The 24,715-nt window shown below is 40.7% G+C and overlaps 1 protein-coding gene across 1 annotated transcript in view; it reads left to right on the top strand.

Annotated features, from left to right (window-relative positions):
• ptprt (protein tyrosine phosphatase receptor type T) overlaps nt 1-24,715 on the top strand; it is a 516,342-nt gene that overhangs the window by 133,858 nt on the left and 357,769 nt on the right. The window contains exon 7 of the mRNA XM_041782769.1: nt 1,112-1,286. Coding sequence (XP_041638703.1) covers nt 1,112-1,286 — 175 coding nt within the window. The remainder of the gene's footprint in view (nt 1-1,111; nt 1,287-24,715) is intronic.

Here is a 24,715-nt window from a genome sequence, read left to right as displayed (position 1 = left end):
TTTTTGGAGTCTAGGACTCTGGGTGTGCAAAACACAGTGCAAAAGATAACTATATGCATAGGTGACAATAGGTGCAAATAAAGGTGGAAAAATGCATTCTCAACATTCTCAGTAACATATTGTTATTGCACATGTCAGACACGCACAGATGCCACTATCTAACGCTGTTTTTTGAAAATAAAACACCACTCTCACTCGCTCTCCTTTTACTCTCTTCCTTCACTCTCCTTTCTCACTCGTCTTCTGCCAAAGCTGCCGTTTTTGCAGTGCGGTTTGACATTACCATAATATATATACCACACATCATATACTGCCGGAAAGCACAGATTCTCAGCTCTCTGTCAGTGTTGGAATCTTTTAGATTGAGCAAACTTTCAAGGAGTTACAGTGTTGAGAATCTGTGTGGCGGTCTCGCGATACTTCTGGTGTTTTGCTATGAATGCCCATGTCTTATGGTTGTGAGTACCTTAATGAACCATATATGTGAGCATGCCCACAATTCTCAGCTTTCCAACACCGTTGGAGTTTTTCTGATTGGACAAACTTTGACAGAGTTATGGTAGTAATAGTCCAGACGTATAAAACACAGCGCCGGCACTGCTCAGCAGGTAAAGGGTTAAATAAAACAGTAATTACTTATAGTCAAATCTCATAAACCCATATTTTATGAACAATAGAACATAAACAACATATCAGATGTTGAAACTGAGACATTTTTCCATTTCATGAAAATATTTGCTCATTTTCTATTTCATGGCAGCAACACATCTCAAAAAAGTTGGGACGGGACAACAAAAGGGACAACATTAGTCCTCAGTTAACTGGACTGCTCACTTCCCAGAAGTTTACAAACTGTTGTGATGCTACACAAAAGTAAACATTGCTATGCAATGCTAAACCACATCCCTACTTCCCAGACGTTCACAGACTGTTGTTAAGAGGAGAGAGAATGCTGCACAATGGTAAACGGGGCCCTGTGCCTACTGTTTTAGAGCTGCCATCAAATTCAAAATGAGCTGATATTTTTCCTGAAATGATAAAATGTGTCAGTTTAACCTCTGATATGTTGATGCTCCAATGTTTTGACTCTTTTTTGTTTCCCATCATGCAGCAGTGGAACGGTAAGGACACGGCGCTGATGGTGACCAGGGTCGTGAACCATCGGCGTTTCTCTGCCACCGTCAGCGTCGGCGACACTTCGCAGCGCAGCACGAGCCGCTACCGCTGCGTCATCCGATCAGACGGTGGCTCGGGGGTCTCCAACTACGCCGACCTCATTGTTAAAGGTAAGATCCGCTGTTTTTTCTTTAAATATTTAAAGTGTGATAAAAGCAGCAGCCTTTTAAAGAAGAAGTGTTTGTGCTGAATTTCAATGTGACAGAAGAGCTGCGCTTGACAAATGCTGTCAGAGAGGATGCTCAGAAATGGGACAACTTCTTCAGAGAGCTGTGGTTGTGTAGATGTGTCTATGTGAGCGTGGTTGGCGGTTGCTCATTAGCGCTGTGAGAACGCTGAGGAGTGAATACTGAGCAGACTTCAGAGCAGTGACTAGAAGCCACAATGAGCTCTCTTTCACTGCGTCTCTGTCTGTCTCTGTCAGACTTTGAGCTCATTTTCCTCGTCTTTTCTGCGTCTGCATCTTCACTCCGTCTCTCTGAACATCCTCAGTCTCTCATACTGTGTTGACAAGCTCTGTTTAAATCCACCAATCTTTGTTTTAAATTGTAAAAAAGATTCAAAAGTGTCCAGAGATACCAGAAAAAAATATATATAGCTTTTACTGCTGCAGTGGTGTCAGTTTTAACGGGAATAAAAAGACAATAGCTGTGGAAAAAAAGGCTGTTTAAAAAGAATGAACACAAGCACACAATACCCCATAAAGTAAATTCATATATTTGTATAAAAGGAAGCAGGATGAAGTGCTGCTGATAGATGGAAAGTACTCACCTAGGATCAGCCTCATAAGACAATATAAGACAGTTAAATGGGAAAGGAATGTTACATGGTCCTGTAAAAGGCACGTGTTTGTCATCAACCTCATTTTGATAGATTTTGCTTAGCATTTTAAGTGTAGTTCTCTGGTTTGTAAAGCTGTATGGTTGCAACTGTGATTGTTTTTTTCAGCACAGGTAGTTTAAATGGGAAAATAATGTTATATCCCACTGTAGATGGCACATGTTTCTCATCAACCTCATTTTTATAGATTTTGCTTGGCATTGCAAGGGTAGTTTTCTGGTTTGTAAAGCAATCTCGTTGCTACTGTGATTGTTTCTTTCACCACAGACAGTTTAAATGGAAAAATAATGTTGTATGCCCCTGTAGAAGGCAAGTGTTTGTCATTTTCTCATTTTTATAGATTTTGCTTGACATTGCAAGTTCAGTTTTCCCATTTGAAAGATCATTTGGCTACTGTTGTTGATTTTGATATATGTTTTTTTTCACTAAAGATAGTTTAAATGGAAAAGGAATGTTATATTTTCGTGTAAAAGGCACACATTTGTCAATAACCACATTTTATAGATTTTGCTTTGAATTGCAAATGTGGATTTCTGATCTGGCCGCTCCTGCAGAATATAATGCCTGTTTTTTCACCACAGACAGTCTAAATGGGAAAATAATGTTATATGCTCCTGTAGAAGGCACATGTTTGTAATCAGCCTAATATTTGTAGAATTTTCTTGGCATTGAAAGTGTAGTATTCTGGTTTGTAAAGCCATCTGACTGCTACTGTAGAATTATAATGCTTGCTTTTTTCACCACAGTTTGAATCTTAAAAGGAATGTTTTATTTTCCTGTAAAAGGCACGTGTTTGTCATCAATCTCATTTTGATAGATTGTGCCTTGAATTAAAAATGAAGTTTTTCTGATTTGTAAGGTTATCTGACTGCTACTGCAGAATATAATGCATGTTTTTTCACCACAGTTAGATTAAATTCGAAAATAATGTTATATGCCCCTGTAGGTGGCGAATCTTAGTCATCAGCCTATTTTAGTAGATTTTAAATGGCATTGTAAGTGTAGTATTCTGGTTTGTAAAGCCATCTGACTGCTACTGTAGAATATAACACTTGTTTTTCACCACCCTTAGCTTAAAGGGGAAAAAATGTTCTATGCTCCTGTAGATGCCACATGCATGTCACCCTTATTTTTGAAGATTTTGTATGGCATTGCAAGTGTAGTATAATTTTTTGTAAAGCCATCTGACTGCACCTGTAGAATTATGCTTGTTTTTCTTTTTCACCACAGATAATTTAAGTGGGAAAGGAATGTTATATACCTGTGTAAAGGGCACATGATTTCTTGGCATTACATGAAATAATGTGCCTAGTGTTTTTGGTTTGTAGGGCCATCTGGCTGCTACTGTTATTTTAATGTGTTTTTCCCCACAGATAGTTTACATGGGAAAATAATGTTACAGTATATGCTCCCGCAGAAGGAACATGTTTTTTCTTCAACCTCATTTTTGTAGAATTTTTTGGAATGGAGAGTGTAGTATTCTTTTTTGTAAAGCCATCTGGCTGCTACTGGTAATGTTAATGCCTGTTTTTTTTCCACCACATATAGTGTAAATTGGAAAAGAATGTTATTCTGAAGAAAGCACATGTTCGTCTCTAATCTTGTTTTCATAAATGTTGCAAGGCTTGGCAAGTGCAGTTTGTGAAGCCGTCTGGCTGCTGCTGTTGAATATAATGCTTGTTTTTTCACCACAGGTAGTTTGAAGGGGAAAGGAATGTTACATTCTCTGGTAGAGCATGTGTGTGATATGATCCAGGAAGTCCAATGCTGTCCCGCTGTGTGGGATTCTGATGAAGTGAGGATGTTGGTGTAATGCTATTGTGACGTCTCTGATAGAATAAGAGCATCGCAGCGATCTGTTGTTGTCAGACATAAATACATTCCTCTTCCCCTCTCTGTGGGGTTTATCTGTCTTTTTCTCTGACTTTAAGTGTGATCTCTCCTGTGAGGAGACTTCCTGTTTTTATTTACCACTTTTGGGTCAATAAAACAAGAAAAACATCCATTTTAGAGTCAGATGGGTCCTGAAACCTCTAGAATCAGGTTAAAATCATGCATATAACATAGTCTGACCTGGACACTATCTATAATATCATGCTTCCACTGCAGGTTGATTTCCTTTTTAGTGCCAGTTATGCATCTCTAGCTCAGGTATTTTTCAGTGCACCGTGCTTATTTTTATTTCTATGTGCCATAAAAGCTCCTGTGGTGGTGAAAGGGGAATTAATCTGTTTGTTTTTAATGGAATTTAAATGAAATCAGTGAAATCTATTTAAATGTAGAGGCACAGAGGCCTAAATGATGTCCTAAATGCATATATTCTGTGGATTATAGCATTAACCTTATGGTCTGTGAAGGATGTTTAGTCTGCAGGGAGGCTGAGGTGTGTATTTGGGTGTGCATTTGTCTGTTAGTGTGTATGTGTGCTGTTTTGATTGGATGATAGTCGTGGGACTGACACCGTCATTACCATCTGTTAGCAGAAAACTGTCTGACGTAGGAGAGATTCCTGCTGAAGGATGCGTCTCCTGGTTTAAGTGTGTGTGTCTCATGTGTGTATTTTTGTGTGTCCGTGTGGCTCAGGTGCTGTAAGCCACCGTCCCGTCGGGGGAGTCGCTCATGCCAACGATAAACAAGAAAAATATGCAAAAATAAGCACACGTATCTGTGAACCCACACCTCTCTGCAGACGGTATGCTGTTGTTCAGGCTCACGACACAACTTGGGCTCGAATGGTCCACGGTTTACGATCCTCAGTCCATCCATGATCCATAGCACTTGTCCAGTTCTGGGGTGTGGGGGTCTGGAGAATCAAGCTGTCATTGGGTGAGAGGCAGTGGTCGCCAACCATTCACAGGGCTGAAACGCAGAGAGAAATAACCAGGCACGCTCAAAGCCACCACCTACAATTACCTCAGTCAAGGATTAACCTAACAAGCACCTAACAAGGAAACAGATAGCTGGAGAGACCACAGACTTGTGGAGAGCATGTGGGCACCATACAGGCCATGCATGCACTTGGCTTTACTCTGTTTCCTGTGATGTGGCTCTCAGAGCCTGTGATGTGGCCCTCAGAGTCTGTGATGTGGCCCTCAGAGTCAGTGATGTGGCCCTCAGAGTCTGAGATGTGGCCCTCAGAATCTGAGATGTGGCCCTGAGAGTCTGTGATGTGGCCCTCAGAGTCAGTGATGTGGCTCTCAGAGTCTGTTATGTGGCCCTCATAGTCAGTGATTTGGCCCTCAGAGTCTGTTATGTGGCCCTCAGAGTCAGTGATGTGGCTCTCAGAGACTGTGATGTGGCCCTCAGAGACTGTGATGTGGCCCTCAGTGACTATGATGTGGCCCTCAGAGTCTGTGATGTGTGAAATCTCTGATTTACTGGCTACAGATTAAAAAAGAAGTCATTCACAAATAAACGTGTGGTGTGCAGAGGCCTAAAAGTGCATATTAATGAGTAAGATCTGTGCATTTTTCTGTGTTTTTCCTCTGTGCATGTTGCCGTGGGATCATCTGTTTGCAGCAGAGTTTGTCTCTGGATGAGTGTCTCATTTGTGCATTCAGGCGTGAGGTGTCACGGTTAATTGTGTGTCCAGATTAATTTGTGCCTGCATGTTTCTGTGGATGTGTGTTCTGCAGAGCTGCTAAGTGAAATCAGGGTTAATGAGTGTGTAGTTCATCCAGGTGTGACCGTCTCTCCTCCTGTTAGTGTGAGCCTGACCAGCTCATGCATGATAATCAGTGACACAGCACTGCTGCACGCCTCAACACATGATGTCTCCCTCGCTGAATAACTGGAAAATAAGTGATGGTTATGGGTGGAGCTTTTACTGGGAGCAAACATGTCACTGAATCTTGCAAAAACCGCTATATTTGTTACATTTTTTATAATAAAGCCTGATATTTTTTAGGGATTTGAACCCAATAATGTGGACCTGAAACAGTACCTCTGAGACCAGTAATAATGAAGCAGATAAAGGGTATGATGTAGATATACAGTATGAGTATGGTTCAGTTGTTTTCTTGAGACTTTGACATTCCTGTCTTGATTATTCATAAACAGTGGTGGACACAGGATTTCTGAGAGTCAGATGTTAAAAGGGCACCTGCTTTGGGGGGGGGGGGGGGGGACTACTTTAGTTTGGAGAATAGCTGCTGTGTCTGGTGATAGGGAATAAAGCCTTAAAGCATACTTTAACAAATCTTGACCACTGAAAGGGTACACTGTGCAGTATTTTGGCCACTGGGAGGCAGCCTTGATGGCACTTCATCACTGATTTTCCAGTTGAAGAACACTATTAAGGGCACTTTATCTAGCTGATCCACTGGCAGGCACTCTTAAGGGCACTTTACCACTTTTTGCCAACTTGATAGTCAATCTAAAGGGCACTGTTTCATGTCTTGTCTACTGAGAGAGCCCCCTACAGGGTACTTTACCTTTTTTTTCAATTGAAAGCCCCAAGAGGGCACTCAATAAAGTGTTTCCACTGGCGGGCCCTTAGGGGGCACTTTACCACTTATTACCTGTTGGAAGTGCATTCTATGGGGCACTTTTCCATGTTTTATCCATTTAGAGAGCACCCTAGAGGGCACTTTACCAAGTGTATCCACTGGAAAGGATTGAGGGGCACTTAATCACAGATTAGAAAAGTGTTACACGGGGCACTTTACCCTGTTTTATCCACTTAGAGAGCACATTCATTGGCACTTTAACAAGTGTTTCCAATGGAAGGCACAAAAGGAGCACTTTACCACTTATTACCCACTAAAAAGGCACCTTTACCATGTTTTTGCCACTGAAAAGCATTGTAGGGGGCACTTGACAAATTACTGCCTTCTAGAAGGTCACATTTTTAGGGCACTTTGTCATGTTATATCCATTTGAAAAGCACTTTAGAGGGCACTTTATCAAGTGTATTCAGTGGAAAGTACTAAGGGGGTACTTTACCACTTATTGCCTACAGAAAGAGTGTAATGTGTGACCATTGATTGTTTTATCCACTCAGAGCACCCTCATTTTCACTTTACCATATATTTACCACTGCAAGGACATCAGAGAATGCACTTTCCCACGTTTTTGCTACTCGAAAGCATTGGGGGTACTTGACAACTTAATGCCTTCTTTACCATGTATTGCTCATTAGAAGAATATTCTACTGGGCACTTTACCATGTTTTATTCATTTGATGAGCACCCTACAGACACTTTACCAAATGTATCCACCGGAAGGCACTAAGGGGGCACCTTAACACTAACCCACTGCAAGAACACCAGAGAAGGCACTTTACCACATTTTTGCTGCTGAGAAAGCATTGGGGGCGCTTGACGACTTACATTCCTTCTGGATGGTCTCACTTTTAGGGCACTTTGTCATCTTTTATCAATTTAAAGAGATGGCTAGAGGGCACTTTATAAATTGCATCCACTGGGAGGCACTAATGGGGCACTTAACCCAACTGCATCAACTGGGAGGCACTAATGGGGCACTTAACCCTTTATTGTCCATTGAAAGATTACCTCTGTGGCACTTAATTGTTTTTTTTTTTTTTTTTTTTTTTTTCCACTCAAAGCTCCCTCGTTGGCACTTTACCACACTGCATTCTGAAGGTCACACTTTAAGGGCACTTTGTCGTGTTTTTTCCACTCAGAGAGCACTCTAGATGGCACTTTATTAAGTGTATCTACTGGAGGGCACAAAGACGGCACTTTACCACTTATGGCCCACTGAAAGGGCACTCGAGAAGGCACTGTGTTTTACCATGTTTTTGGCACTAGAAGAATTTTGGGAGGCACTTCACAACTTGCTGCCTTCTGGAAGGCACTTTATCAAATTTTACCTAATAGAAGCCACTCTATAAGGCACTTTACCTCTTTATTTCCACTGTGAAGCCTTTCTAGATGGCACTTTATCAGGTTTCATCCACTGGAAAGCATCCTAGGGTCATCTTTACTATTTGTTGCCTTCTTGAAGGGTCAGCCTTTAGGGCACTTTATCTGAGTTTGCCTTTGTCTAAGAGAGGGCACTTAGACAAATGTATCAGCTGGAAAGCACTATGGAGGCACTTTATCACTTGTTGCCCATCGAAAGATCATCCTACGGGGCACTTTACCATGTTTTTTTTTTTTTCCCATCCACTCAGACGCCCCTCAGTGGCACTTTACCATATCGTGACCACTGCAAGGACACCTGAGAAGGCACTTTACTGAGGTTTTGCCACTGGGAAGAATTTTAAGAGGCACTTTACAACCTACTGCTTTCTAGAAGGTCACAATTTTATGTCGTGTTTCTTCCACTGGTAGGGCACCCTACTGGGCACTTTATCATGGTTTTTTTGTACTGATAGAGCACTCTTAAGGAAAATTGGTAAAATCTTGACCTCTGGTAGACCACTGTAGAAGACACTTTACCATGTTTTCTGTGCTGGAAGAGAAACCCAGAGGCCATTTTAGGCACCCTGGAGGTCACTTCATCATGTTTCATACCCTATGTGCATTTAAGGGTGCACTTTTGTGTGTTTTTTTTAAACAGTAGTGGGGTAGCAGTCACCTTCCTGCCCCCTCTGAGTCCACCAGTGTTGTATAATAAGGCTGGGTTTCCCATGAAAGTGTCTTAATACCTTGAGATCTTCAGAAAAAAACAGAAAATCACATTTCTTTAAAAATGTGCAGCAGTTTGATACAGAATAAGCTGACTCGGTGTTCAGACCTGTTTATTCGCTGACATTTCTCTCAAAGCGAGTTTTCCGACTGAATAAAAAGATGCAGGAAAGTTTTCCGAGCAGACAGATGTTGCTCTCTGCTCCGGTGTGAGTCTCATTTGTATGTCTCTTGTCGAGCAGATGCTGTCAGAGCCCCCGAGGGCAGCCGGGTCTCTACAAACCTCCGGCTGGGCCGTTAGAGACGGTGGGAGCTGCCCGCTGACGTGTTTGTGTCTCTGTGTATCTGCTGTCTTCATGTGTGCTGTTTTTGTGCCGTTGCTGTGTTTTCTGCCTGTCAGAGATAAGACTCAGTGGGGCGTAGCGGAGAACCAGGAGAGCCGCTGTCAGCCGCTGCACCGTGGAAACCACACAGAGAAGCTGCCGTGTTTTTCAGCATCCCCGGGTGCTCATGGGTCTGATTGGAGTCCAAGAATTAGACCCTGCAGAGCTGCCGTAGTCTCTTTGTGGGTCTGCGTGTGCGTCAGTTCCCTGAAAACTAAATCAATAGTGGTGTGGACAGATCAGCCCGCGGTGCAAGATCTGCCGGAGCCTACTGACGCTCTGGACTCCCACAGGGTGTGAACGCAACACAACCTAGAATTAAGAGAGCGAGAAAAAATGTTTTTCACTTCATAGAAAAGGAGTTTTCTTAAAATTAGATCACAAACGTTCCCGAAAGAGTCCGATTTAAAGGAAAAGTCAACTTCAGACCAGACATATGTGACCGGGAGTTTGAGTCCACATATCAGCACTAGAGAGGGACGAAAAAACTACAACCCCACTTCCATAAAAATTGGGACGCTGTGTAGAAAGTAAATCAAAACAAAAAGTCAATGATTGTCAAATCTCACAAACCCATAATTTATTTACAAAAGAACATGCACAACATATCAGGCATTGAAACTGAGAGGGGCAGGGCCATGTTTACACACTTCCCACACTTTTTTTGGAATTGGGGCCGTACATTTTTAACAGTTGCAGTTGCAGAATGATGTAATATCTGAAGCTTGTGTGTCTCTTTAGCCTTAAAGCAGACTAGGTTATACTCAGTTACCTAATCTCTCTGGCGAGATCTTTGTAGAAAATGCTGAAGATGCCAGCAGGCGGTTGACTTTCTCCATAGCTGGAGAAAGAATAAAAACAATGCTATGCTCTATTCATTGCAACATTGCTGCTAATTAAACACGTGTTACCTTAGTCTCAGCGTAATAGAGACTGAAGTGAAGGTGGTTTAATGAGATGTACTGTGACACGCAGGTAGCAATGAAGGAAAGCGTCTCAGACGAGACCAGAAAAGGCTCAGATCCCAGTGGAGGGAACAGCGGTATTTTCTCTGCTGAAGTTTGTTTATCTGTGCGAGGCTTGTACCCTGACTGTGAACACCTCACCTGCCTCTTAAACCTGGTCCTTGGGGCTTGCCGTAGGGGATGTGTGTTTTTTGGTGAGTGCATTCGCGTCAGTGTGTGGCTGCTGGAAGGTTTTTTTTTTGTCGTGGTGTTGGTATTCTGTGCCCGTTGCTCTTTGGTGTGCGGGTCAGAGAGAGTGGACACTTCACACAGAATTTCTGAGCAGAAATATAAGTAATGCATGAACAGGTAGGGCGAGAGAGAGGGAGAGAGAAAGACGAGCAGAGGAGGCAGCGAGGAGGTGAAAAGTTGAACCTGAGAGCTAGAAAGAGCACGATGATGGATGTGAGGAAGCAAAAATGAGGTGAATGAGACGTAAATAAACAAGAAGATAGAGAAAGAAAAGAGCGGCGGAAAGGAAAGAAAGCTGCACAGATAGGGGACAGAACAGGGGCGTCTTTGTAGTCCTATAATTTTTTAAAAATTCCAGTCACATTACAGCAGCACACATATTCTTAAAGCCAGTGTTGTCCTGAATTGAAGGATGTTTAGAGCTGGACTGTGCACCGCAGAGTTGAAGTTTTACAAGCTGTTTTAGAAAGTAAGGCTGGTGGAGATAGCTGCTAACTTTAGCCACACTCTACTCAGCACACCAGCCTTAGAAAGATCCTGAAACGTTTAGTTTCATCCTGCTAGCTCTAGCTATCTGGATCCTGAGTGAAGTGAATGCCAAACCAGAGAAGAAGAACAGCCTGAGCTGACAGGTCCAGTCTTAGAGTCTGGCTGACCTCCATCCTCTCTGTTCCTGCTGATAAGACTCTAAAACTGCGGTTAGAGGCAGAGACGTGTCCGGTACAGCGTCCTGCTGTCCCTCTCCTGTGCAGCTGTCGGCTCTGAGTCAAACTCATCTCTGATTGTTCCGACATTAAGAAGATCAGTGTCTCCTTCTAGCTCCGGTTCCTCCATTTTCAGTTTCAGCATCTTCCAGCTCACAGTTTGCTCTCCATGTGGGACTTAAAGTCTCGCCAGTTGACAGGAAGTTGGCAGGTAAAAGTTTCATGTAACATTGGTGGACATTTTGACAGATCTGATGTGGTTATGTGACTAAATCCCCTCGTGTTTGGGGAAATTGGATTATCAGGAACAGCTTTGTTGTGGTTGTTTGCTAACCCTTAGCTTTAGTTGCATCCTAGCTGTCAGTTTGAATCAGCGGCTAAGACGACTTAATGGATCCTGGAGTCATTTATGAAACATTTAACGCCTCTTTAAAAGAAAGCCAATTTTATAACATTCACTGGTGAAAATTTTAACTAATACACAACTTAATGATGGTACACATGTTATATTTACATTACTGTGAGCAGTGTAAGGTCTGTACAGTAGATAAATTAGACCGTTTAAAGGAGACTCAGACGGTCCAAAGAGCAGCTACAGGGGTTCTGTAGGTATGTTCTAGTCTGTTACTCTGGTTTAATGAGTCTGTGTGAACATATAAATGTTGTGTCTGTAATGAGGTAGTGTCTGCCTCAGCTTCCTGTGAGAGAATCAAGTCTCATTTCCCATGATTCTCTGCTCCTCACTGCATGCAAAATACTCTCAGAAATCACCAAATCAAATGTCAGTCTGTTTTCCTTCCTTCCTGTCTTCCCTCCTCCTTCCTTCCTTCCTTGCTTCCTTCTTTCCTGCCTTCCTATCTTCCTTTTCTTTCTTCCTTCCTTCCTACCTTAAACTTTTCTTCTGTCCTTTCTTCCTTCCTTCCTTCCCTCAATCCACCCTTCCTTCCTTGCTTCCTTCTTTCCTGCCTTCCTATCTTCCTTTTCTTCCTTCCTTCCTTCCTTCTTACCTTAAACTTTTCTTCTTTTCTTCCTTCCTTCCTTCCTTCCTTCGTCTGTCTTGATCTCAGTCAAAGATGGTGTCTCTGTGGTTGTTCTGATACAAGTCTTCCTTCCTTCCTTCCTTCCTTCCTTCGTCTGTCTTGATCTCAGTCAAAGATGGTGTCTCTGTGGTTGTTCTGATATAAGTCTTCCTTCCTTCCTTCCTTGCTTCCTTCTTTCCTGCCTTCCTATCTTCCTTCTCTTCCTTCCTTCCATCCTTCCTACCTTAAACTTTTCTTCTTTCCTTCTTTCCTTCTTTTCTTCCTTCCTTCCTTCCTTCCTTCATTCCTTCCTTCCTTTCTTCCTTTCTTCCTTCCCTCCTGTATTTCTCAGTTAAAGATGGCGTCTCAGTGGTTGTTCTGATTAAAGTCTGTCTTCCTTCCTATCTTCCCTCCTTCCTTCCTTTCCTCCGTCCATCCTTAATCTTATCTCAGTTAAAGATGTTGTTCCTGTGGTTCTGATTAAAGTCTGTCTTCCTTCCTATCTTCCCTCCTTCCTTCCTTCCTTCCTTCCTTCCATACATCCTTAATCTTGTCTCAGTTAAAGATGGCGTTCTTGTGGTTTTGATTAAAGTCTTCTTAGTGCTGAATTCATCACGCTGAGTTAAGCGTCCTGAGGGAGCGTTACTCACAGGTGCAGACGGCTGCACATGCTCAGTGAACAGGAATCAGTGGGTCCCAGGCCGTGGCGTTGAGGGGGGCGTAAGTTTTCATATGAAGGTTGGTCACAGCTCTGAGCTGGTAAATAATAGAGATTTCACAGGAGGAATACAGAGACAGACGTTTTCTTTGGTTACAGCTGCTGGAACACGTCCACCTCTCACCTTTAGGACCTAAACACATCCAGGAGCCGTGTGAGGGTTAGTCAGCAGGTTGTTCATAAACGGAGCAGACAGGTGAGTCAGAACTTTTCTCCTCAGGGAGAGTGAACCTATGAGGGCGAGCGAGGAAAAAATGAAATCTGCAGCACGCAGAGCCATGTCATGTTAGACCGGGAGGTATGAACATGTTAGAGTCTGGTTAGATCTGAAGATTTAGGATGGATGAGAGCGTTTCAGAGAGGATCATGACTTTGGAACATCTGAGGATCCTCTCAGCTTTACGTTTCAACTGTTTAACTCAGTCTCACTGTCCTGATTAATGAAACAGAGGCAGACTTTAACTGTTTAACTCAGTCTCACTGTCCTGATTAATGAAACAGAGGCAGACTTTAACTGTTTAACTCAGTCTCACTGTCCTGATTAATAAAACAGAGGCAGACTTTAACTGTTTAACTCAGTCTCACTGTCCTGATTAATAAAACAGAGGCAGACTTTAACTGTTTAACTCAGTCTCACTGTCCTGATTAATGAAACAGAGGCAGACTTTAACTGTTTAACTCAGTCTCACTGTCCTGATTAATAAAACAGAGGCAGACTTTAACTGTTTAACTCAGTCTCACTGTCCTGATTAATAAAACAGAGGCAGACTTTAACTGTTTAACTCAGTCTCACTGTCCTGATTAATGAAACAGAGGCAGACTTTAACTGTTTAACTCAGTCTCACTGTCCTGATTAATAAAACAGAGGCAGACTTTAACTGTTTAACTCAGTCTCACTGTCCTGATTAATGAAACAGAGGCAGACTTTAACTGTTTAACTCAATCTCACTGTCCTGATTAATAAAACAGAGGCAGACTTTAGCATTGGGCAAACGTAGGGGACTGCTGGGACCCCAGACTACAGTGCTCCAGTGTCACTGAGCAGACATTTTTATCCAGAGACACCTACACCTGACAGATAGACAGGTGTTCATGGCATTAAGGACCTTGTCCAACGGCCTACACTGGATCCTGATCAAGCCCGGATCAGAATTCAAATCCCGGTCTGATGTACCGAAGTCAGCCACATGAACCACTAGGCTACTCAGGTGTCATGTGGACTAAAGGGGCCACTCTTTAAAAGTGCAAAATATGATGTAAACTTCAATTCCTTCCTACCTCCTTTGATATTTCTTTCCTCCTTTCCTTCCTTCCTTTCTTAATCTGCTGTATATTCGTTTGTTCGTTCCTTCCTTCATTCCTGCCTTCCTTCCTTCCTTTGATTCCTTCCTCACTCCCTTCTGTTCATCTTTAATTGCCCTTTCTTTCCTCCTTTCCTTTTGTCCTTCCTTCCAGTCCTTCCTTTGATTCCCTCCTTACCCCCTTCCTTTCATCTTTGAAAGCTTCCTTTCTTTCATCCTTCTTTCCTTTTCTCTGTCCTTCCTTCCTCCACTCGTTCTATCCTCCTGCCTTCCTTCCTTCCTTCTGTCTATCCTTTATTCCTTTCTTTCCTCCTTTCCTTTTGTCCTTTGTATGTTTGTTTTTTCCATTGATTCCAGCCATCTAATTTTACTGCTTCCTTCCTCCACTCCTTCCCTCGTTTTCTTCCTTCCTTCCTACCTTATACTTACCTTCTTTCCTTCCTTTCTTCTTTCATTCCTTCATTCCACCAGTCCTTCCTACCTTCCTTCCCTCCTTTCTTCCTCCTATGCTTCACTCCTTCCTTCCTACCTTCCTTCCTTTCTTCTTTCCTTCCTTACTCTTTTCTTATTTCCTTCCTTCTTTCCTCCCTCCCTCCCTCCTCCTGTCCTTTCTTCCTCCACTCTCTCCCTTATTTCCCTCCTTACCTCCCTTCCTTCCATTTATAATTACCCTCTCTTTCCCTTTCTTTCCTTTTGTCCTTCCTTTGATTCCTTCCTTACTACCTCCCTTCCTTCCATCTATAATTATCCTCTCTTTCCTTTTCTTTCTTTTTGTCCTTCCTTTGATTCCTTCCTTACTATCTCCCTTCCTTTCATCTCTAATAACTTCCTTTCTTTCTTCCTTCCTTTATTCACTCCTTCTCTCCTACCTTCCTTCCATAACTACCCTTTCTTTTCTTTTGTCCTTCCTTTACTTTTATTCCTTCCTCCCTTTCTTCTTTCCTTCATTCTTTCCTTCAATTCCTTCCTTACTATCTCCCTTCCTTTCATCTTTAATAACTTTCTTTCTTTCATCCTTCTTTCCTTTTATCCTTCATTCCATCCTTCCTTCCATCTGTCCTTCCTTTCTTCTGGCTTTCATTCCTTCCTTTGTTTCCTCCTGTCCTTTTGTCCTTTGTTTAATTGGTTGTTAATTTGTTCATTCCTTTCTATCTTCTACTTTCCTTCCTTCCTTCTTTCTTTAATCCACTCCTTCCTTCGATTCCTTCCTTACTGCCTCATTTCCTTTCATATTTAATTATTTCCTTTGTTTCATCCTTCATTCCTTCTATCCTTTCTTCCTCCCTTCCACCACTCCTTTCCTCCTTCTGCCTTTCTTCCTCCTGTCTTTCCTTATTTCCTTTCTTTCCTTCTCTTCCTTTTATCCTTCATTTATTCGTTCCTTCCTTCCTGTCCTTTATCCTTCCCTAAAAGTGAGTTAAAAAAGAGAAAAACTCAAAGAGGAATCAGTGAGCAGAAAACCTTCCTTCCTCTCTCTCTCTCTCTCTCCTCTTATCGTCCCGACCATCCTCTCCCTCTCGCTCCCCGCTGCTGAATGGGAGAAAAACACATTTTAGTAGAACGATTGTCATTTTGGGTGCAACTGATTTTTCCATCTTTTCCGCCACCTGGGTGATATCTTTTCTCTCCTCTCTGCTGGGCTGAGTCCTCCTCTCCCCGTTTCTCTCTCGCTCTCTTTTCTATCTTTGAATCTCACCCAGAGCTTGGGAAGATTTGATTGGCCTTTTGGATTAGCTACCAACACACAGATACACAAAAACTCACAAACACACTATGAGGTATGTTATAAACTGGCAGCAGAGAGGAGGCGATAAAAAAGTAATTTTACCAACGGAGCAACTATTACTCCTAAATCTTCACTCCTCCCTCCTTTTCTTTCCGTCTTTTTTACCTGATTTCCTGCTCTTCTAACAAACATTACTTTCAGTGTGTATCGAGGTGTTTGGGTGTTGTATCGGCTTTCAGGAGAAGCAGAGTAAAATGAACTGAGGACCATTTAGATTGGAAAGGCCTGATAAAAGCCGCCGTTTTTGTTAAGTTGTCTGCTACGTTGATGGTCCGAACTTCACCTCCTTTACCCTAACGAGAGAGGAAATCAGCCTGTGTTACATATAGAAAGCGTGGTCATGTTTTTTGGCGTATTGCTGCGTACGACACATATGGATGTATTTTGGGCATTCAGATATAAACAACAACCCTTTCATCATTTCCATGGCTCTTACTGTGGCTTGGTATTCCTGATAAGAATGAATGGAGGCCAATTAGCAACCAGCTAAGAGGCTAGCTGTGCTACTTTAGCTAATAAATCTTGTAGCGTAGATTAGCAATGCAAACAACAAGGGTTGGAATATTTGATAAGCTTTGATGACATCATTTTAACAAAACCTATTAAAGACGCCAAAGGATGACATCATCAAAGCAAAGGGTGAAATGTTGGTGGAGCTGGGGCTTTTTTATCTCTATTTTTTAATACTAGTCCATAGGGGACGACTTTGGGAAAAGTGATTGGGACCACAAAACTACCACAAACTAAATGTTTGTGGTCACTGTTTGTTTGTCATAGATTCTTTTTTTACATCTGCCAGTGGGTTCGAGTTAGCTTAAGCTCTAGTCACATCAACAAATCTAGATATAGCTATTTTTTTATTTGCCATGAAACAGGAAGTAGTTTTTTCAGTCTGAACACACTAGTAGAGCCATGAATCTTAGCAGAGTGGATTCAAATGTGTCCAAACAGCACTCTGAGGGAATAACATAACACTGTCGACCCTACCAGATTAAATGTTTGTACTATCTTAGAATCCTGTCCACTCAAAATTTGGTTTAAACCTTAGAAAGTTTGTACTTTGTATGTTTAAGACACAATAACTTACTCTAAAAGAGAGAGCCAGCACTGCCCTATGAGTTTAGTTCATGTACCAAAAAGGTAGTGTTTCTGTCAGTTCTCTATGAACTGTAAAAGAACCCTGACAGCATAATTCAAGAAGAATCTTTGGATTATGCAGAATTTTCCAAAACTGTTATCAGTCCTTTCCTTTTGTGCTGTGAATTTTGTGCTAAGATTCATGGCTCTACCAGGGTTTTAAGACTGTGGACAAAAACTTCCTGTTTCATGGCGAACAAAAAAACCCAGTGACCAGATTTATTTATTTATTTTTTTAACTGTGAATTAAGGTTTAAGTGACTTGAACCCCCTGGCAGTTGTAAAAGGGCTACAACAAACAATGACCACATCTTTTATGTAAGAGTAGTTGTGTTTTTGTGAGCTCTTTATGAACTTTAAAACTACTTACACTTAGATAAGAAAAACGATTTTGAGGGTATAATTCAAAAATTCAAGAAAAATACCTTGGATTATGCAGAATTTTCTAAAACTGTTATCAGTCCTTTCCTTTCGTGCTGTGAATTTTGTTCTAAGATTCATGGCTCTACCAGGGTTTTAAGACTGTGGAAAACTTCCTTTTTCATGGTGAACAAAAAATTCCTATGACCATGTTATTGCATGTGCTTTGAGTTTTAGATGACTTGAATCCCCTGGAATTTGTAAAAAGGCTGTAACAAAAAATGACCACAAGTTTCATGTCAAAACAGTTGTGTTTTTGTAAGCTCATTATGAACCTTAAAAATACTTATATTTAGATCAGATAACCCCATCTGAGGGCTTTATTCAAGAAGAACCCACTGGATTTTGCAGAATTTTCCAAAATTTATATCTGTGTTCCCTATTTCTCATTCTTGAAGTTTGACTAAGATTTGTGGCTTTACAAGCGTTTTAAGACTCTGGAAAACAACATCCTGGATGACTTGAACCCCCCTAAAGTTGTAAAAAGGCTTCAACAAACAGTACCAAAAACTTTCATGTGCAAAAAAGTTGTGTTTTTGTAAGCTTTCTATGAACTCTAGACCCCCTTTTGAGAGTGTATCAAGAAAACCTTTGGCTTGCAATATTTCCCATAATTGATATTTACCCTCTCCTGTTTTCAACCCCAAATTTTTGTGCTAAGATTCGTGGTTGTACCAGAGTTGTAAGACTGTGGGAAAACTCTGTTTAACGGCGAACAAAAAAATCCCTATGACCATATATGTTTTTGCATGTGCATTGAGTTTCAGATGACTTGGACCCCCTGAAGTTGTAAAAAGGCCACAACAAACTGTGCCAACAACTTTCATGTGCAAAAAAGTTTTGTTTTTGTGAGCTCTTTATGAAAGTTAAAACTTTGTATATTTAGATCACATGACCCCCCTCTGAGAGCATAATTCAAGAAGAACCCCTTGGATTTTGCATAATTTTCCAATAGCCTACATAACAATCTTCTCCTTTTCTCTTTCTAGAAGTTTGGGCTAAGAATTATGACTCTTCAAGTGTTTGAAGACAATGGATAAACAAAACATAACAAAAACGTCCTGTTTCATGGCAAACAAAAAATCCCCATGACTATGTTTTTGGTTTTGATTTGTCTTGATTTTTAGCTGACTTGAACCCCCTGATTTTAGTATAACAGCTACAACAACAAACGATGAGCACAACTTTCATTTTCCATTGTGTTACTGCATTTGTGATAAGTTATAAGTTTGAGGAACAGTGAGTTTATCTCCCCACAAATGTAATAAATAGTTACACTGCTATTATGTTTGTGGTATTATTACATTCAAAGCTGCAGATTTATTTTACATTCGTGGGCAGTGATTACATTTGGAGGTGTTACAAACATGATTAGTTGTACTCAAACATACAAGATAAGATGGCAAGAAAGTTAGATTATAACCAAATAATAAAAGTCTAAGTTATGTAATAACTGTATAATATAACTTACACATTTTATAGGTAAAGAAAAGTTGAACAAGCCCAGATGCAGAGCTGTGGGGTTGGCTTTTAAAGCATCTTTATCCATATCATCCTCCACATACTGAGTGTACCTTCTTATTTTTCTCCTTTTTTCCTCTTACCCACAAACACTCAGAAACACCCACACATGCATAAACTCCTCTTCACAAAGCATGCTGGGATTGTAATGCAGCACAGTAAAAAAGTAGATCCATATACTTCCTCCCCTCTGGGTGTAGTAACACGGGCTGCTTTTGAGAGTGCAGTGTGACAGCACGGCCCCAGAATACACGAGATAAAGCCTTTATAGGGCCATGGGGCCGCACACACAGTCGTCTTTATTGGCCCTCAGTTACAGTCTGAACTTCTGCTGTCTCATTTTTAACTTCATGGGCCCCGCTTGCTTTTACTCTAGACGTCTCCTCTCTTAATTTTATCATCAAACTTCCTGCAGATGCAAACTTGCTGTGTAATGGGGAGCGGAGGCACGGTCCACTGAGAGAGAAATTCTGCATTTTAAATTTAAATGTGCAGTTGTGCAGTTTGAAAACAGTATTTAGGCTGACAGAGCTTGATTTACTGATTCTAATTTATACTTAACCCATCTACAACTGTGTCCATATTTAAAATTTCTACTAGAAAACACATTTTCATTTCCTGATGTCCTATTACAATTTATTCACAGTCGCCTAATTGTAATTTTACCGAGCTGACCTTGAATTCATCATAACATAACTGTGTCTGCTTGGTAGGTGAAATAATCGACTTTATTCTGCTGATACACAAATTTCAACATCAGAGTATTTTTTTTTAACCAACAAAACTTGTTACAAAGTTCTGGAGAACTTTTGGGCTCTGATCTGTGCAGATGAGGATAACAGTCCTGCAGCTAAAGCCAGAGTTATAAGTGCTGCTCTTTTTGGTTTAATTTGATGCACAGTGCTGATGTGTTACCCTATGAGAGCTAGGCCTGTGTTTTTCCAACAATGATACAATGAAATGATGTTACGACACGAAACCCAAGAGACTCAGAACTGGGGCCTTTTAGGTTTAATCATATCTCCCTAGTCCTGCAATGATAACAACATAACTTTTTTCTGGCTTCTGGTATTACTGAGTTCTGGGATTAAACACAGTTTTCTAGTAATAAAGATTTTTTTTTTTTTTTTTACTTTGATCTCAAAAATCTGATTTTAATCACAGAATTGGAATGACATTCTGGAGTTACGGACATAATTCAGAAAATATACACACAATTCTGACTTTGATCTCTGAATTCCAAGATTTAACACTGATTTTGGAATTAAAGACAATTTTAAGAATTCTGACTTTGATATAAGAGTTCTGACTTTAATCTAATAATTCAAGAGTAAAGAAGGATTATAGAGCTAAATATAGTATTCTGTCTTTAATTCCCGAGATATGACTTTTATCTCATTATTCTGAGGTTACAGAAACAATTCTGAGGTCAAAGGCAGAATTCCAATTTGATCTTGGAATACTAAGATTAAGGCCAGATTCTGGAATTAACGACAGATGTCTGAGATTAAGGGCAGAATTCCAATTTGATCTCGGAACTCTAAGATTACAGCCAGATTCTGGAATTAACGACAAAATTCTGAGATTAAGGGCAGAATTTCAATTTGATTTTAGAATTCTAATATCAAGGCCAGGTTCTGAAATTAATGACAGATGTCTGAGATCAAGGGCAGAATTCCAGTTTGATCTTGGAATTTTAAGATTACGGCCAGATTCGGGGTTAATGACAGAATTCTGAGATAAAAGGCAGAATTCTAACCTTGATCCCGGAATGGTAAGATTAAAGCCAGATTCTGGAATTAAAGACTGGATTCTGAGATCAAAGGCAGAATTCTAACTTTAATTTGGAATGAAAGACAGAATCCAGCCTCTGATCTCAGAAATTGCCATTGCTCTCACAATCTGAAGTTACAGAAAAAAATCTTAGATCAAAGGCAGAATTGCAACTTTGATCTCGGAATTCTTAGATTAAAGACAGATTCTGGAATCAAAGCCAAAATTCCGAAATGAAAAACAAAATCCTGGCTTTGATTCCTGGTTGACAGCTTTGTTTCCTACTGGTCTGACCACACTTTACAAAGAAAACACACCTCATACTCCATGACAATGTTTGGTGTCTTGGATGCAGCTCAGTAAATTCAGTGCTTGCATAATTCCATGATACAGGTGTGAGAGAGGTGTGCTGTTGGGGGAACTGATTGGCTGGCAGAAGCTGTGGTGTGGCAACGGTTCCACTACTAAAACCATATTTATATAATGAAAAGCATAAAAGTGCATTCAGTGCATTATTAACAAATGAGACCCTAGCAGGCCAGACTGGACGGTGGCGGTGGCCACAGTCGTGGTCGTTGACGGGGAATATAAGAGTGATGCTTTTGTTTATGAAGGCTGCTATTAAATGTTTTTGTCTGTCTCATAGTGGTTGGTGCATACGTCTATGTAAATGTGTTTCTTAGTTCTAAATCTGGTTTCTGAAGTTGCAAACATGGCTGAAACATGAGTGTCCCCCCCCACACCCCCCACACCCACACACACACACACACACACACTTCGTGTAGGGTGGCAGGTTGTGCGTCTCTGGGTGGTCTTTGTAACTCTGGGCTGTAAACGAGCCGAAGGAGGAAACAGACGGAGGAAGGAGTGATGGAGTGATTCTTCCTCTCTCTTCCTGTGGAGTGACACCAGGAGACAGTGTTGAATATAAATGATGTTAATGAGGAGGAAAGTTAAAGCAGAGTCAGGGGAGGATGGATCAGTACCTGTACATTTTTGTTTCGTCTCTAATATTTCTATGCATTTCTTCTTTACTGAGAAATACTTAGTCCATGTTTCATAATTCCTAGTTTGCATTTGCAAGTTCTCTGTGTTTATCTGGCTAACTCCAGTCTTTGTAGCTTTTACTAACCATGTTCTTGAATTGCTAACGTGTATTTTTCGTGTCTCTTATTTGTAAGATAAAAGTGTTTAAAGTGAAATCGAAGGAGCTCTTTGAAGCCAAACTGAAGCCTCAGAAGGGAATATTTAGTTTTTTTTTTTCTTTTTTTTTACTTCTGCATGTTGAGGCTAATTTATTTCCTTGTAGTATATTTCATTGCCTCTGCCATTAACAGGAAACTGGTTCATCCAGAGAGAAAAAGTTCATGCGTGGACAGAGGTGGAACGAACTGCACATATGTTATAAATGCATGCCCTTTCCCTCTGCATACGCAGAGATGTTTCTATTGTCTCTCATGCAGAGACTCTCACAGATGGATGAGTGCGTTAGCACTGACTGACGGTTGATTCATCGGCCCCCCCAGACACCATGCATATTCTAATGTGGCCTCTAGGAGAGTAAAAACTCTGAGGAGAGGGGACTTTATTTTCAGGCAGCGTAACGTCACTGTCAACTGCCAGAGTGGCTGTCACTGACAGGAAATAAAGATTTATACAGAGAAAACAGATCCTGATCTTAAAATGAGGCTTTGGCTGTGAAGCTCACTGTAGGAGGGCCAGTATGATACAGAATCTGTTTTATAGGTCTACATTTAAATTAGTAAATCATTTGACAACACTTCTGAGAGACAGTATGCACCAAAAGGCTCTAAAGGATGGCCTTAAAATACTACAATAAAGCTAAAATGTACAACCTCAGTTCCAGAAAAGTTGGGGCACTGTTAGGATGTCAAATGTAAGCAACACATCAGATTTTTTCAGAGTGAGACATTTTACATTTTCATGAAAAATACTAGCTCATTTTGAATTTGATGGCGTCTCAGAAAAGTATTATTTTCTCTCTTGATTCAACTTAAAGACCCTGTTAAGTGAAAAAAAATTTAAACATAAATCTTTAGTTAGGTTTGTTGTGTGATAGATCACTTTTTTATGAACCACCAGGTCAAATTTCAGTCACATAAAACATCTCTAAGTTTATAAAATTAAGTTTCAAAATCATGAAAAATGAGGCAGTGAAGGCTGCTCCAGGATGGTGTGGGCGTGTCTGTTGAATGACCTGAGGCCACGCCCACTCAGAGGAAATATGATCCTCTCAACTTTCAGAATGCCACAATCTGAAAGGAGGGAAACACTCATGCTATTAGCCCCTCCCCTTATGTTGACCTCATGATCAGAGCGCAGCTACCTGGCTCTGTGCCAGAGAAGAGACAAAGTCTGGCTTTAAATGATCCATAGATCCATATACCTCAAAGCAAACAAAAAAACAGTATTTAGCTGACTTAACTTTCAATAAAGGCAGTGACATCAGCTAACAAACTGGACTGAGATGAACTACCCCGTGATTTTATAAAGTTTTAGAGGGGCGGGGTCATTCCCCACTGCCCACATATTAGCCCCGCCCAAAATAAACCTAGCAAGGAAAGAGGGCAAGAAGTAACTAATGGTCTAAAACCAAAATTCAGTCACATGTAGATCATGTTTTCACATGTTCACAGCAACCTTATTCTAACATATCTACTGTGTTTGAACAGACACTTCAAATTTTTGGATTTCACTTCACAGGGTGAGCTGTGACTCTGAGCAGTGGTCAAAAGGAGCTGTAAATACTGTAACTCTTCGATTATTTATCTATTTAACTGTAAACCGCTTATTTCTTATAACTTTGAACTTTTGCACACTTATAATTTCATTCAGTTCTTCTCTTTTAGATGTATTTCACATACAACTAAAATTCCAAAAAGTTGGGTCACGTCAAATCTCGTATCCTTATTTTATTCACAATAGAATGTTAACAGCATATGAGATGTTGAAACCGAGACATTTTACAATTTCATGAAAATTTTAGCTCACTGTGAATTCGATGGCACCTCAAAAAAGTCGGGACAGGGCCATGTTAACCATCTGGAAAGTAAGGAGTGTTTTCCCATTTTTGTCTGATATAGGATTCTGGCTAATCCTTTGGAAGCTTTTTTCTTATGCGTCTGTGGTTTCCAAAACAGAATTCCGAATTGTGTTATGCCTAACCACAGAACAGTTTTACATTCTGCTTCAGTCCCTTTTTAAGTGAGCTTTTGCCCAGAGAATATGACAGTGTTTCTGGATCCTGTTCACATAAGGCGTTTTGTTTTTGCATGATACAGCTCAAAATTGTGATCAACTTTTGGGACAATAACCGTGGAACAGTTGTATGAAAACATACTGCAGAATGATGCATCTGCTTCACCTTTAATGCAGAGATAATTTGAAATGATGAAGATTGGCGTGCAATCAATACTTTCAAAGCAGGCAGAGCAGACAGAGATATTAAGGAGCTGTGTGGTACTGGATTTCCTTTTCACATGGTAGAAAGTGGATTGCAAAGATTCTTATAACTATCTTTAAAGCCAACATATTTGACTCCTGAGTCAGTATGATGATAAAAGCATAATGGACTGTAAAAAAAGAAAGTTTTCCCAGTGCTCTTATTGACTCCAACACAGTAAACCCATCATATATCTGTATTTCTTTGGCAGTGTCGCTGTCCATGGTGCTGAACATGAAATCTGCATACTCTCTTCATTGAAGAGGCATGAATACATAATTCTCACCCAATCAACCTGGATTATACACAAAACACATTAACTTTACATCTTTGAATGCTTATTTTAGATTCCTGTTGCAGTGTTGTGACATCATTTAGTTAATTAACACTTCTGAGCATTTAAATAGAGGCTCATGGAGCTCTGCGTGGGCTGTGGGGGAATATTTGACACCATCCCCTGCACCGGTTGGAGGCTACATTGCCTTTCCATACATTTAAAAATAGTATCTTTTACCTTACTGCTGGTTTCACACTACTTACTTCTTTTAATGTTGCATACAAAGGGAAAATAATACATATGTAAGGCAATATCAATCATACAAAATATGATGTTGGAGCTGCACAATAACTTGACTCCAATTTAACCATTTTAAAGTGTATCCTCCCTTTACATTTATGTTTGTTT

Source organism: Cheilinus undulatus, linkage group 3 (assembly GCF_018320785.1).
Source record: "Cheilinus undulatus linkage group 3, ASM1832078v1, whole genome shotgun sequence".
Lineage (NCBI taxonomy): Eukaryota > Metazoa > Chordata > Actinopteri > Labriformes > Labridae > Cheilinus > Cheilinus undulatus.
The sequence above is the reverse complement of the archived record's forward strand: the minus strand, read 5'-3'. Positions and strand labels throughout refer to the sequence as shown.